The sequence below is a fragment of the Gymnoscopelus braueri genome, assembly GCF_963280865.1.
Source record: "Gymnoscopelus braueri genome assembly, chromosome: 1".
NCBI classification, from domain to species: domain Eukaryota; kingdom Metazoa; phylum Chordata; class Actinopteri; order Myctophiformes; family Myctophidae; genus Gymnoscopelus; species Gymnoscopelus braueri.
The window spans coordinates 990,207-1,004,553 of record NC_137603.1 but is presented as its reverse complement, the minus strand read 5'-3'; the positions used below and the strand labels follow the sequence as shown (position 1 = coordinate 1,004,553).

General features: G+C 43.4%; 1 protein-coding gene across 1 annotated transcript in view; it reads left to right on the top strand.

The window, feature by feature from the left end:
- LOC308077702 (AP-2 complex subunit alpha-2-like) overlaps positions 1 to 14,347 on the top strand; it is a 58,517-nt gene that overhangs the window by 41,434 nt on the left and 2,736 nt on the right. The window contains exons 16-17 of the mRNA XM_080418568.1: positions 8,096 to 8,165; positions 14,209 to 14,343. Coding sequence (XP_080274694.1) covers positions 8,096 to 8,165; positions 14,209 to 14,343 — 205 coding nt within the window. The remainder of the gene's footprint in view (positions 1 to 8,095; positions 8,166 to 14,208; positions 14,344 to 14,347) is intronic.

Sequence of the window (14,347 nt, the reverse complement as noted above, 5' to 3'; positions counted from 1 at the left end):
CGGGTCGCGGGCGGGAAAAAAAGATAATCATCATCATAATAGCTCAGATTTATATAGCGCTCTTTTAAGTACCCAAAGTCGCTTTAAATGTCTGCAGTAGCACAACATTGTCATGGGCTAAATAAACAAGCATGTTGTTCAAAATAGGGTTTTTTTTTGCGTGTGAGAGCGGCTGACCCACTCACCCACAGCCCGCATAATTGCCTCTGAAATCCTGACTCGACCACCCGCGCTGCGGGTTGACCCGCGGGACCCGCTGGTTACGGCTCGGCCCGCTCATCACTATAACATACAGTATATTATATATATTATAACATACAGTATATATCTATTACAACATGTATGAAACAGCTGGGAGTATAGGGTAACATATTTAACATCAATTATACAACAGGTAGTTCCGACCAAGCAATCTGATTGGCTGAAATAGCTATGTAGCCGTGCTTCAAACCAGCATGATAGCACGGGCCTAATCACATTAATAAATCACTCCGCACTGCAGTCCGCACCTGATTAGACCATATATGTCACAGCTGTGCTGTGAAGTCACGCTGCCCCACGGTAGGAAAACAAACAGACAGTAGCCTGACCCACCGCCGCCACCGGAGAACAAACAGCTATGCAAAATGGACTATGTTGTTAATTTTGACTTATTTGGTGGACTTACGGTTGATCAATGGTTAGAAGGTTATAAATATCCTCCTGTAATAAAGTAAAATTACTCCCATTTCGTTAACAGTCCAGTGTATGTTATACTTTATCGTACGAAGGTATCGCACGGCGAAAATAGCCGATCTACAAGTTCACAACGCGTAAAAAGCTTGTAGATCAGTTAATTTGGCAACGTGTACGACGGAGCATATAGCCTACTGGAATTCATTCCACTGCGTAAGCATTGATATCTCGGCTGTGTTGATGAGACGGTGCCTCAGGCTCATAGTGCTGCTACAGGGACTATTTAATGTCTCAGTGAAAAACTCTTCTCTTTACAGGGAAACGGATAATAGCGAAACATTTTTATTATGAATTGCTCCACAATATGAGTACATTTGGATGTGTTTTGTTGGTAACTGTTGTATAATCGCAATATTACACGAGAGGGTGTGCTTTACCTTACATTATTGTCACTTCTGTGATGCGCGCGGAACTCGGCTTCGCCTCGTTCCTGACCGCATCACAGGCGTGCCAATAATGATGGTAAAGCACACCCTCTCGTGTAATATTGCTTAATTATAACATCACATACAAGTAGCCTACCTAGTCTGTGTGCAGCAAAGCAGACAGACAGACAGACAGACAGTGTTGGTGGATCTACAGTAAATAAAGTTATCAGTCTTTCAGGAGGCTAAATGTTTTCTACTGTCTGTATCAACTACGGTTTCAGATCAAAGCCTGTGTTACCTGGAGTTCATAGACTACACAGTGATGGATCATTTCCCCCTTTATGCTGCTTGTTTTCATATTAGTTAGATTCTCCTTTATGCTGCTTGTTTTCATATTAGTTAGATTCTCCTTTATGCTGCTTGTTTTCATATTAGTTAGATTCTCCTTTATGCTGCTTGTTTTCATATTAGTTAGATCCTCCTTTATGCTGCTTGTTTTCATATTAGTTAGATTCTCCTTCATGCTGCTTGTTTTCATATTAGTTAGATTCTCCTTTATGCTGCTTGTTTTCATATTAGTTAGATTCTCCTTCATGCTGCTTGTTTTCATATTAGTTAGATTCTCCTTTATGCTGCTTGTTTTCATATTAGTTAGATTCTCCTTCATGCTGCTTGTTTTCATATTAGTTAGATTCTCCTTTATGCTGCTTGTTTTCATATTAGTTAGATTCTCCTTCATGCTGCTTGTTTTCATATTAGTTAGATTCTCCTTCATGCTGCTTGTTTTCATATTAGTTAGATTCTCCTTTATGCTGCTTGTTTTCATATTAGTTAGATTCTCCTTCATGCTGCTTGTTTTCATATTAGTTAGATTCTCCTTTATGCTGCTTGTTTTCATATTAGTTAGACTCTCCTTTATGCTGCTTGTTTTCATATTAGTTAGATTCTCCTTCATGCTGCTTGTTTTCATATTAGTTAGATTCTCCTTTATGCTGCTTGTTTTCATATTAGTTAGATTCTCCTTTATGCTGCTTGTTTTCATATTAGTTAGATCCTCCTTTATGCTGCTTGTTTTCATATTAGTTAGATCCTCCTTTATGCTGCTTGTTTTCATATTAGTTAGATTCTCCTTTATGCTGCTTGTTTTCATATTAGTTAGATTCTCCTTTATGCTGTTTGTTTTCATATTAGTTAGATTCTCCTTTATGCTGCTTGTTTTCATATTAGTTAGATTCTCCTTTATGCTGCTTGTTTTCATATTAGTTAGATTCTCCTTTATGCTGCTTGTTTTCATATTAGTTAGATTCTCCTTTATCGATGGCCAAAATGCAAAACCTCCTATCTGAAAAATTTACATTGTTGGGAAAATGAAAAAGAAAACTACAAAATGTTGTATCTTTTTTGCACAACGCTATTTTTTTATGATACCCATCACATAATTCACCGTTTCTGGATTTCTGGATTATATTACAATATTATATGTTAATTACACTGATCTTATATTGCAAATGCAGATAGGAGGTTTTTCCCCACTTTTCCTGGATAATTCTGCAGATAGGAGCTTTTGCACTGTGATGTTAAGTGATTGCATAACTAAATAATGATAAATAGTACAGGCTGTAAATACATACATTTACAGCTGCAAACAGTTGCATCAGTGGTGTGGTCTAGGTTTGTTTTCTGAGGTATACAATAATCATTCCCTGCACGAGATGTGCGTGGTCGTGGGTATACGCTAGCGCATTTTCAATGGTTGAAATGGTTAGTAGACTGTATACGCTTTTTTCCAAAAACAACAACAATTAGGTGGACTACAAAACAACTGGCCCAGGCACCCCTCGACATAATCCCCCCTATACCCTCAACTCCACCACCTGAAATACCCCCCACTCCCACAACCCCCATTCCCCCCAACCAGCACAACACACGCCCCAAACCCCACCCACCCAAACCCTCATGCCCTCCAACTCCCCTAACTCATACAACTGGATCACCAACCTTGTGTCCGGTGTGGATAGTGGAATAGTATGTAAGATCATTGAATGTCTTAAAGAGCCTACAAGCAAGGAGGAAAGACGGATGCCTTGACCCTAGAATCACCACAGCCAGGGAGGAGATGAGCGCAGCGCACAGGGACTTTGTCGCTGACCAAAAAGGAGAGGGTCTGAGGGAGGAATATAAGTGGAGGAAGGAGGAGCTATATCAAGTGTATGCAACTGGAACAAAGGGAGCTGACCCAAAAGATCAGGGACATTAAAGAGGTGCATGTTAACCAGAAACATGGCAAGAGCTGGAAGCTCATCAATGACATTTCTGGCAGAAGCTCTTCTCAGACCTCCAAGATCTGGGGAGAAAGCGCAGAGGAACGAGTTGAAACATGGTACCAGCACTTCAAAACATTCCTAGGAAATCCTCCTTCAACCGAAGAAGAGGATGATCCGATGCTCCTGTCTTCCATGACCTTCCCAAACCAGACGGTTCACCATGGATGAGTACCAGAGGGCCAAGGCTACTATCAAGTGAGGCAAGAGCTGCGGGGAAGATGGAGTGAGAGCAGAGGTTCCGATGTATGTGCCCATAGACGAGGTGGTGTTGGATTTTATCAAGCACACACGTCTAGCAAGCTGCCGAAGCTGTGGAGTAAAATGATCATCGATCCAGTACCAAAGTCAGGCGAACTTACCAAGGCATTAGCCTGAGCTCACAAGTTGGCAAGACGGCTAACAGGAAGATCCTCAACCGTCTTAGACCCATCTTAGACCCTGTAATGAGAAACTCGCAGAACGGCTTCCGCCCGGAGCGAACAGCAGGCGGGCAGATACTGGTGCTGAGGAGGATACTGGAAGGAGTAAGGAGCGGAATCTTTCAGTGGTGATCACCTTCATGACTTCCAAAAGGCTTTTGGCACCATCCACCGGGGGAATCTGATGAACATTCTCCAGGCCTATGGAGTTCCTGAGAAGATGGTTCAGATGATGGAGACAAGCTACTCGAGGCAGTCCAGGACTTCTAATAACCTGGGCCTGGACTGCTTCAATGGAACAGGACCTGAAGGTCCGGGGGGCACTTGACTGGAATGCCTTGCATGGGATGAGGAGAGTGTGGAAATCAGACATGGGAGAAGACCTCAAGAGGCGGCTGTTCGTATAGCTACAGTGGAGTCAGTACTGCTCTATGGGGCTGAGACATGGACCGTCACAGCAGAACAGGAAAGGGCCTTGGATGGAGTCTACACAAGAATGCTATGAATGGCACTAGGAGTCACATGGACGGACCGCATCAGAAATGTGGTCCTCTACAGGAACCTACAGGGTCACAGACAAAGTCAGAGAGAGAAGGATGAGGCAGGGCACTGCGTCAGGGACCCATAACTAGTGGCAAGCAAACTAACACTATGAGAGCCAACCCAGGGCAAAGCCGGGAGAGACAAGAAGTGCACCACCTGCGTAGATGCACTTCGGCGTAACAGCTTAGCCAACAATACTGTAGAGCTCAAGACCCTGATGCTAGATAGAAGAGTGTGGAGGGCAGCGATTCAGGAGTCCCAAGTTGGTGTTGGCTAGACCACACTCACACATCGCATCGCAAAGACCCTATTCTATATGATCCGGCCTAACTGACCCATGCCCCCCTCAACATAATCCCCCCCATACCCTCTACCCCCAACTCCACCACCTGCAATATTCCCCCACTCCCACAACCCCCCCCCCAACTGCCAGCCCACACCTCTCCACCTCCATAATTCAAAACCCCATCCCACTTCAGGGGTCCCGAGTTGGTGTTGGCTAGACCACACTCTCGCATCGCAAAGATCCTATCCTGTGTGATCCGGCCTAACTGGCCTATGCCCCCCTCAACATAATCCCCCCCATACCCTCTACCCCCCAGCTCCACCTACTGCAATACTCCCCCACTCCCACAACCCCCCCCCCCCCCCCCCCAACTGCCAGCCCACACCTCTCCACCTCCCTAACTCAAAACCCCATCCCACTTCAGGAGTCCTGAGTTGGTGTTGTCTAGACCACACTTTCGCATCACAAAGACCCTATCCTGTATGATCCGGCCTAACTGGCCTATGCCCCCCTCAACACAATCCCCCCCATACCATCTACCCCCCAACTCCACCTACTGCAATACTCCCCCACTCCAACAACCCCCCCCCCCCAACTGCCAGCCCACACCTTTCCACCTCCGTAACTCAAAACCCCATCCCACTTCAGGAGTCCCGAGTTGGTGTTGGCTAGACCACACTCTCGCATCGCAAAGATCCTATCCTGTGTGATCCGGCCTAACTGGCCTATGCCCCCCTCAACATAATCCCCCCCATACCCTCTACCCCCCAGCTCCACCTACTGCAATACTCCCCCACTCCCACAACCCCCCCCCCCCCCCCCAACTGCCAGCCCACACCTCTCCACCTCCCTAACTCAAAACCCCATCCCACTTCAGGAGTCCTGAGTTGGTGTTGTCTAGACCACACTTTCGCATCACAAAGACCCTATCCTGTATGATCCGGCCTAACTGGCCTATGCCCCCCTCAACACAATCCCCCCCATACCATCTACCCCCCAACTCCACCTACTGCAATACTCCCCCACTCCAACAACCCCCCCCCCCAACTGCCAGCCCACACCTTTCCACCTCCGTAACTCAAAACCCCATCCCACTTCAGGAGTCCTGAGTTGGTGTTGTCTAGACCACACTTTCGCATCACAAAGACCCTATCCTGTATGATCCGGCCTAACTGGCCTATGCCCCCCTCAACATAATCCCCCCCATACCCTCTACCCCCCAACTCCACCACCTGCAATACTCCCCCACTCCCACAAACCCCATACCCCCCAACTGCCAGCCCACACCTCACAACCCCATAACTCAAAACCCCATCCCACCCCATACCCTCATACCCCCAAATCCCACCCAACCCATTACCCCCACTCCCAGAACCCCTGGTCCCCATGCCCCCAACCAGCACACCACAACCCCCAAACTCCACCCACCCAAACCCTCATGCACCCCCCACCCCATACCCCCTCAACCGCCACCCACACCTCCCACACCCTATAACTCCAAACCCCATCCCACCCCCATACCCTCATACCCCCCAACTGACACACCACAATATTTTCACAGGGTTGTTGGCTGCCACGGTGTTCACGTGTGATTTTGATCTGCAATTAATAAAAAATCACGACAATGACGTTCACATTTAAGCAGCAATGACAACCTCTAACCACAAGTTCAAAATGTTCAATGCCAAAACCTCCTATCTATACCTAAAAATGACCTCCTATCTACATAGATGCACATAGGAGGTTTTTACCTAGAAATAGTTAGGCTTAAAAACAAACATTATTTTTGTTAAATTAAAGTTGTACAATGCAGAATCACAAATAACGATTTTTAGCAACCTCTGCTGGTCACTACCGTCACTGCATACAATTTCCCTAGTCCTCGATTACCCAGAATTCCATTCGTTTTCACCGGAAGCCGGAAGCGTTTCAAAAAGCGATCTTTTAATTGTTTTATACTATCTACGGATCGTTTCTCTTAGCCAGTGGAGCATTAGTTACCATGAGCTGTGCTTTCTTTTTCTGTTCTTTTTCAATCTTCCAATCCTACATTATCTTAAAATCAGCGTGAGGTTCCTTTTTGTTAATAGCGCGGTAGTTCCTGGCCAAACAGGAAACCGTTGCGGTAGTTCCTGAGGACGTCGGCCACGACGTCATGACGTTGGCCAGGAACGTCATTTTCCCGGGAAAGTCCCCCCCCGTACACATTCAATAGAAAATATATAAATAAAAGGCTTCCGGGGGTGAAATTCACGGAGTGGGTGTTGTGAAACTTTTGCCACTCGCAAAAGATATACAATTTAACTTTAGTTTTGTTGAAAACGTTACCTAGTATTACTTTAAGCTTTTTTATGCTCATTTTGAGATCAAGACATTCTACAGTACTGTATCAAGTATTACCATTATTTTTTTTTATCAACTCAGACTCTTGGTGTGATAAAAGTGTCACCACCTGACACTAATCATTAGCAATCAACAAGGCAATGCAATTAACTTGACAGAGTTACTAACAAATACTTAACTAGTAAGGGGGAAGACACTTTTTTATTTTGAAAATAATAGATGACTACAAACTGAAAGACATTTAGACGGTCTACAGAACATAGAATTCCCAAGTTTCAGCTCTGTCTGCTGCTCAACTAGTCCTGGTGCAGATAAGAGGTTTTGCGCTTCAACATTTTAGCACTAATTGGCACTGAACAAGATAGGAGGTTTTAGTCAAATGACTTTTTCTGACAAAATGAGGGGCGGGACTATCTTGCAGACAGACTGAGCATGTGCAGCATAGCCTATAGTCCTCATCCACAGTGAAATCCGAAAATCATGAAATTTGCACATAGGAGGTTTTGCATTTTGGCCATCGTTATGCTGCTTGTTTTCATATTAGTTAGATCCTCCTTTATGCTGCTTGTTTTCATATTAGTAGATTCTCCTTTATGCTGCTTGTTTTCATATTAGTTAGATTCTCCTGTATGCTGCTTGTTTTCATATTAGTTAGATTCGGTGGCAGCCAGCAACATTGTATATGATGCATAATGTTGAATGAATCCAACAGGATAAAGTAAACGTTAATATTAGGTCTTTTGACAGAGTAAATGCAGCAGCTGTAGCTAATCATCTAACATCAAAGGCATCACACATTCCACATTAGAAAGAAGAGCTTGTAGGACAAATTAATGTGTTAAAACCAATCAATAACTGCAGAGTGGCCACAGTCACTTTGAAAAACACAATGAGCACAACCGCTACATGTAAAACGATAGCTTTGTTCTTCACTAATAGACAATAATATTTAATGAAGAGGGAAAAAAGAATGCTGCTGCTGTTCATAAAGATCTGGGTCTCGGGGTGGGTTCAGGTTGGGTCGGGCTCAAAATGTCAGGCCCTATTTAAAGCTTTAATCCCCCTCTCTGTGTACAGGCCTACACAGGAGGTGCAGAAGATCTTCAAAGCCCAACATACCATGGACACAGAGGTCACCAAAGCTAAGGTAACTTAACACATTGCGTGCCAATCACGTAGATCTACGCGAACCTAAATAATTGCGCAGCGTGCCAGTCGCGTATATCTACGCGAAGTGGTCTTTTTATTTATTTTTTTCTCGCAGGTTTGTAGGTCTCCCTCTCAGTGACACATTACATTGTAGGTCTCTCTCTCAGTGACACATTTCATTGTAGGTCTCTCTCTCAGTGACACATTTCATTGTAGGTCTCTCTCAGTGACACATTTCATTGTAGGTCTCCCTCTCAGTGACACATTTCATTGTAGGTCTCTCTCTCTCAGTGACACATTTCATTGTAGGTCTCTCTCTCTCAGTGACACATTTCATTGTAGGTCTCTCTCTCTCAGTGACACATTTCATTGTAGGTCTCTCTCTCTCAGTGACACATTTCATTGTAGGTCTCTCTCTCAGTGACACATTTCATTGTAGGTCTCTCTCTCTCAGTGACACATTTCATTGTAGGTCTCTCTCTCAGTGACACATTTCATTGTAGGTCTCTCTCTCAGTGACACATTTCATTGTAGGTCTCTCTCTCAGTGACACATTTCATTGTAGGTCTCTCTCTCTCAGTGACACATTACATTGTAGGTCTCTCTCTCAGTGACACATTTCATTGTAGGTCTCTCTCAGTGACACATTTCATTGTAGGTCTCTCTCTCAGTGACACATTTCATTGTAGGTCTCTCTCTCAGTGACACATTTCATTGTAGGTCCCTCTCTCTCAGTGACACATTTCATTGTAGGTCTCTCTCTCAGTGACACATTTCATTGTAGGTCTCTCTCTCAGTGACACATTTCATTGTAGGTCTCTCTCTCAGTGACACATTTCATTGTAGGTCTCTCTCTCAGTGACACATTTCATTGTAGGTCTCTCTCTCTCAGTGACACATTTCATTGTAGGTCTCTCTCTCAGTGACACATTTCATTGTAGGTCTCTCTCTCAGTGACACATTTCATTGTAGGTCTCTCTCTCAGTGACACATTACATTGTAGGTCTCTCTCTCAGTGACACATTTCATTGTAGGTCTCTCTCTCTCTCAGTGACACATTTCATTGTAGGTCTCTCTCTCAGTGACACATTTCATTGTAGGTCTCTCTCTCTCAGTGACACATTTCATTGTAGGTCTCTCTCTCTCTCAGTGACACATTACATTGTAGGTCTCTCTCTCAGTGACACATTTCATTGTAGGTCTCTCTCTCTCTCAGTGACACATTACATTGTAGGTCTCTCTCTCAGTGACACATTTCATTGTAGGTCTCTCTCTCAGTGACACATTTCATTGTAGGTCTCTCTCTCTCAGTGACACATTTCATTGTAGGTCTCTCTCTCAGTGACACATTTCATTGTAGGTCTCTCTCAGTGACACATTTCATTGTAGGTCTCTCTCTCTCAGTGACACATTTCATTGTAGGTCTCTCTCTCTCAGTGACACATTTCATTGTAGGTCTCTCTCTCTCAGTGACACATTTCATTGTAGGTCTCTCTCTCAGTGACACATTTCATTGTAGGTCTCTCTCTCAGTGACACATTTCATTGTAGGTCTCTCTCAGTGACACATTTCATTGTAGGTCTCTCTCTCTCAGTGACACATTTCATTGTAGGTCTCTCTCTCTCAGTGACACATTTCATTGTAGGTCTCTCTCTCTCAGTGACACATTTCATTGTAGGTCTCTCTCTCAGTGACACATTTCATTGTAGGTCTCTCTCTCTCAGTGACACATTTCATTGTAGGTCTCTCTCTCAGTGACACATTTCATTGTAGGTCTCTCTCTCAGTGACACATTTCATTGTAGGTCTCTCTCTCAGTGACACATTTCATTGTAGGTCTCTCTCTCTCAGTGACACATTTCATTGTAGGTCTCTCTCTCTCAGTGACACATTACATTGTAGGTCTCTCTCTCAGTGACACATTTCATTGTAGGTCTCTCTCTCTCTCAGTGACACATTTCATTGTAGGTCTCTCTCTCAGTGACACATTTCATTGTAGGTCTCTCTCTCTCAGTGACACATTTCATTGTAGGTCTCTCTCTCTCAGTGACACATTACATTGTAGGTCTCTCTCTCAGTGACACATTTCATTGTAGGTCTCTCTCTCTCAGTGACACATTTCATTGTAGGTCTCTCTCTCAGTGACACATTACATTGTAGGTCTCTCTCTCAGTGACACATTTCATTGTAGGTCTCTCTCTCTCAGTGACACATTTCATTGTAGGTCTCTCTCTCTCTCTCAGTGACACATTACATTGTAGGTCTCTCTCTCGCAGTGACACATTTCATTGTAGGTCTCTCTCTCAGTGACACATTTCATTGTAGGTCTCTCTCTCTCAGTGACACATTACATTGTAGGTCTCTCTCTCAGTGACACATTTCATTGTAGGTCTCTCTCTCTCAGTGACACATTTCATTGTAGGTCTCTCTCTCAGTGACACATTTCATTGTAGGTCTCTCTCTCTCAGTGACACATTTCATTGTAGGTCTCTCTCTCAGTGACACATTTCATTGTAGGTCTCTCTCTCTCAGTGACACATTACATTGTAGGTCTCTCTCTCGCAGTGACACATTTCATTGTAGGTCTCTCTCTCAGTGACACATTTCATTGTAGGTCTCTCTCTCAGTGACACATTACATTGTAGGTCTCTCTCTCAGTGACACATTTCATTGTAGGTCTCTCTCTCTCAGTGACACATTACATTGTAGGTCTCTCTCTCTCAGTGACACATTTCATTGTAGGTCTCTCTCTCAGTGACACATTTCATTGTAGGTCTCTCTCTCAGTGGCACATGTCATTGTAGGCCTCTCTCAGACAGTGACACTTTCATTGTAGGTCTCTCTCTCTCAGTGACACATTTCATTGTAGGTCTCTCTCTCAGTGACACATTACATTGTAGGTCTCTCTCTCAGTGACACATTACATTGTAGGTCTCTCTCTCAGTGACACATTACATTGTTTTTTGATTTTGATTGATTGATTGAATATTTTATTAGGCAAAAAATGTAAAACAGCACAGTTACATTTAAAATACTTTGTCTAACAGGTCCGTTCATAAAAGTCCTTGCGGACTTGTTTCCAATGAGGGCCTTGGTATTTAATTCATAGGCATATATAGTGGCACCACAGTTCAAATATCATTACAAAATAAACAGCCAAAAACAATATATAACACTATGTACAACAAAAAAATAAAAAAGAGGGGAAAAAAATATGTACAAGAACAGGGGTCTGCTGTCTAACGGGAAAATGGTACTACCTCCACCTTTGGCCTCCTGAAAGGTGATTTTTTAAGGCTCTTTTAAATGAGCCCAGCGAACTGCATTTTTTGAGGGATGGAGTTAGACTATTCCAATCCTGGGTGGCAGTGCTGTAGAAGGAGAATTTGCCCATGTTTGATTTATGGGTGGGTGGTACCAAATTGTTGTTAACGCTCCCTCTGGTATTGTGACTGTGGGTGTCGCTAACCTTTTGGAGGTATTTACTCAGATATGCGGGAATTGGGGGCATATCGGGCAAATTTGCATTTACAATTTTGAAGGCCAGTCCCATTTTTAGTTGTTTAACCCTGTCTTCCACCCTGAGCCAGCCTAGGCTGGCAAAATGGGTGGGAGAAAGGTGGGTCATGGGCCCCAATCCGAGGAGTAGCCGAATCAGTTTGTTTTGGGAGGTTTGAAGCTTAGTCTTTAGTGACACTCTCTCTCAGTGACACATTTCATTGTAGGTCTCCCTCTCGGTGACACATTTCATTGTAGGTCTCCCTCTCAGTGACACATTTCATTGTAGGTCTCTCTCTCGGTGACACATTTCATTGTAGGTCTCCCTCTCGGTGACACATTTCATTGTAGGTCTCTCTCTCAGTGACACATTTCATTGTAGGTCTCTCTCTCTCAGTGACACATTACATTGTAGGTCTCTCTCTCAGTGACACATTTCATTGTAGGTCTCTCTCTCAGTGACACATTACATTGTAGGTCTCTCTCTCAGTGACACATTTCATTGTAGGTCTCTCTCTCAGTGACACATTTCATTGTAGGTCTCTCTCTCAGTGACACATTTCATTGTAGGTCTCTCTCAGTGACACATTTCATTGTAGGTCTCTCTCTCAGTGACACATTTCATTGTAGGTCTCTCTCAGTGACACATTTCATTGTAGGTCTCTCTCTCAGTGACACATTTCATTGTAGGTCTCTCTCTCAGTGACACATTTCATTGTAGGTCTCTCTCTCAGTGACACATTTCATTGTAGGTCTCTCTCTCAGTGACACATTTCATTGTAGGTCTCTCTCTCAGTGACACATTTCATTGTAGGTCTCTCTCTCAGTGACACATTACATTGTAGGTCTCTCTCTCAGTGACACATTACATTGTAGGTCTCTCTCTCAGTGACACATTTCATTGTAGGTCTCTCTCTCAGTGACACATTTCATTGTAGGTCTCTCTCTCACAGTGACACATTTCATTGTAGGTCTCTCTCAGTGACACATTTCATTGTAGGTCTCTCTCTCTCAGTGACACATTTCATTGTAGGTCTCTCTCAGTGACACATTTCATTGTAGGTCTCTCTCTCAGTGACACATTTCATTGTAGGTCTCTCTCTCAGTGACACATTTCATTGTAGGTCTCTCTCTCAGTGACACATTTCATTGTAGGTCTCTCTCTCAGTGACACATTTCATTGTAGGTCTCTCTCTCAGTGACACATTTCATTGTAGGTCTCTCTCTCAGTGACACATTTCATTGTAGGTCTCTCTCTCAGTGACACATTACATTGTAGGTCTCTCTCTCAGTGACACATTTCATTGTAGGTCTCTCTCTCAGTGACACATTTCATTGTAGGTCTCTCTCTCACAGTGACACATTTCATTGTAGGTCTCTCTCTCAGTGACACATTTCATTGTAGGTATCTCTCTCAGTGACACATTTCATTGTAGCACACCCGGATATGGAAATATCCGTATCCGGAGATTTTCGCTCCCATCCGCCGTCGCTCTAAATCTCCCTAATCCGCCATTATCTCTGAGTTTTTTTTTTCCTCGCTGAACGCTGTTTAACATAAACCGCGACAACTGCAAAATGGAATGTCGCCGATTGAAACGGTCTTCTCTGGGCCGCTCACACAGCTACCCTGTGTGTCTACAAACAGTTTAACGTGCGATCTTAAAGGGATACTTCACTTTCGGGCCGGGGACACATTTAAAAAAAATATTAAAAATAAATGAAAAAAGTTATGGAAAATTCATGGCCCCCTCACACATTAGTAGGACACTCTAATGCGTGAGGGGGCCATGAATTTTCCATAACTTTTTTTCATTTATTTTTAATATTTTTTTTAAATGTGTCCCCGGCCCTAAAGTGAAGTATCCCTTTAAGGTATTTAGCGAGGTCTGTGGCGACGTGAAAAAAACGAAAATAAAACAATAAATCGCTGGCACTGGTGAGTACATTATGATATTAAACTCTGGCGTGGAATGTGTTCATAATGATGCATTTTATTTATAACACTCTTTACATTCTTGTGAATCTCAAAGTGTTACAGGATTAAAATCAAGGCAAACATGTCAAAAGCAATGTTGATTTTGACAGCAAATTTTTATTTAGTTTTAGTCATATTTTAGTCATCTGAAATGTTTTAGTTTTAGTCTAGTTTTAGTTGACTAAATATCATAAGATTATAGTCGACTAAATCTACAGTTGATTTAGTCGACTATACTATATTTTGGCGGTGCCTTGATGGCGTCATAATGGATGATTTTACACTTGGTTGCATGATGAAAATATCAGATCTAATAGTAAACATAAAATGACATGTCTTTTAGTTCTACTGGATCTCTTCTCCACTAGATCCTCACTAACATTTTAGTCTAGTTTTATTTGTCCTTTTAGTCATCATAGCTTAGTTTTTATTTAGTTTTTATTTAGTTTTTATTTAGTTTTTATTTAGTTAAAATTAAGTGTGTGTGTGTGTGTGTGTGTGTGTGTGTGTGTGTGTGTGTGTGTGTGTGTGTGTGTGTGTGTGTGTGTGTGTGTGTGTGTGTGTAGATCATAGGCTTTGGAGCAGCCCTCCTAGACGGGGTGGACCCCAACCCCACCAACTTTGTGGGAGCGGGGGTCATTCACACCAAGACCACCCAGGTGGGCTGTCTGCTGAGACTGGAGCCCAACACACAGGCTCAGGTAC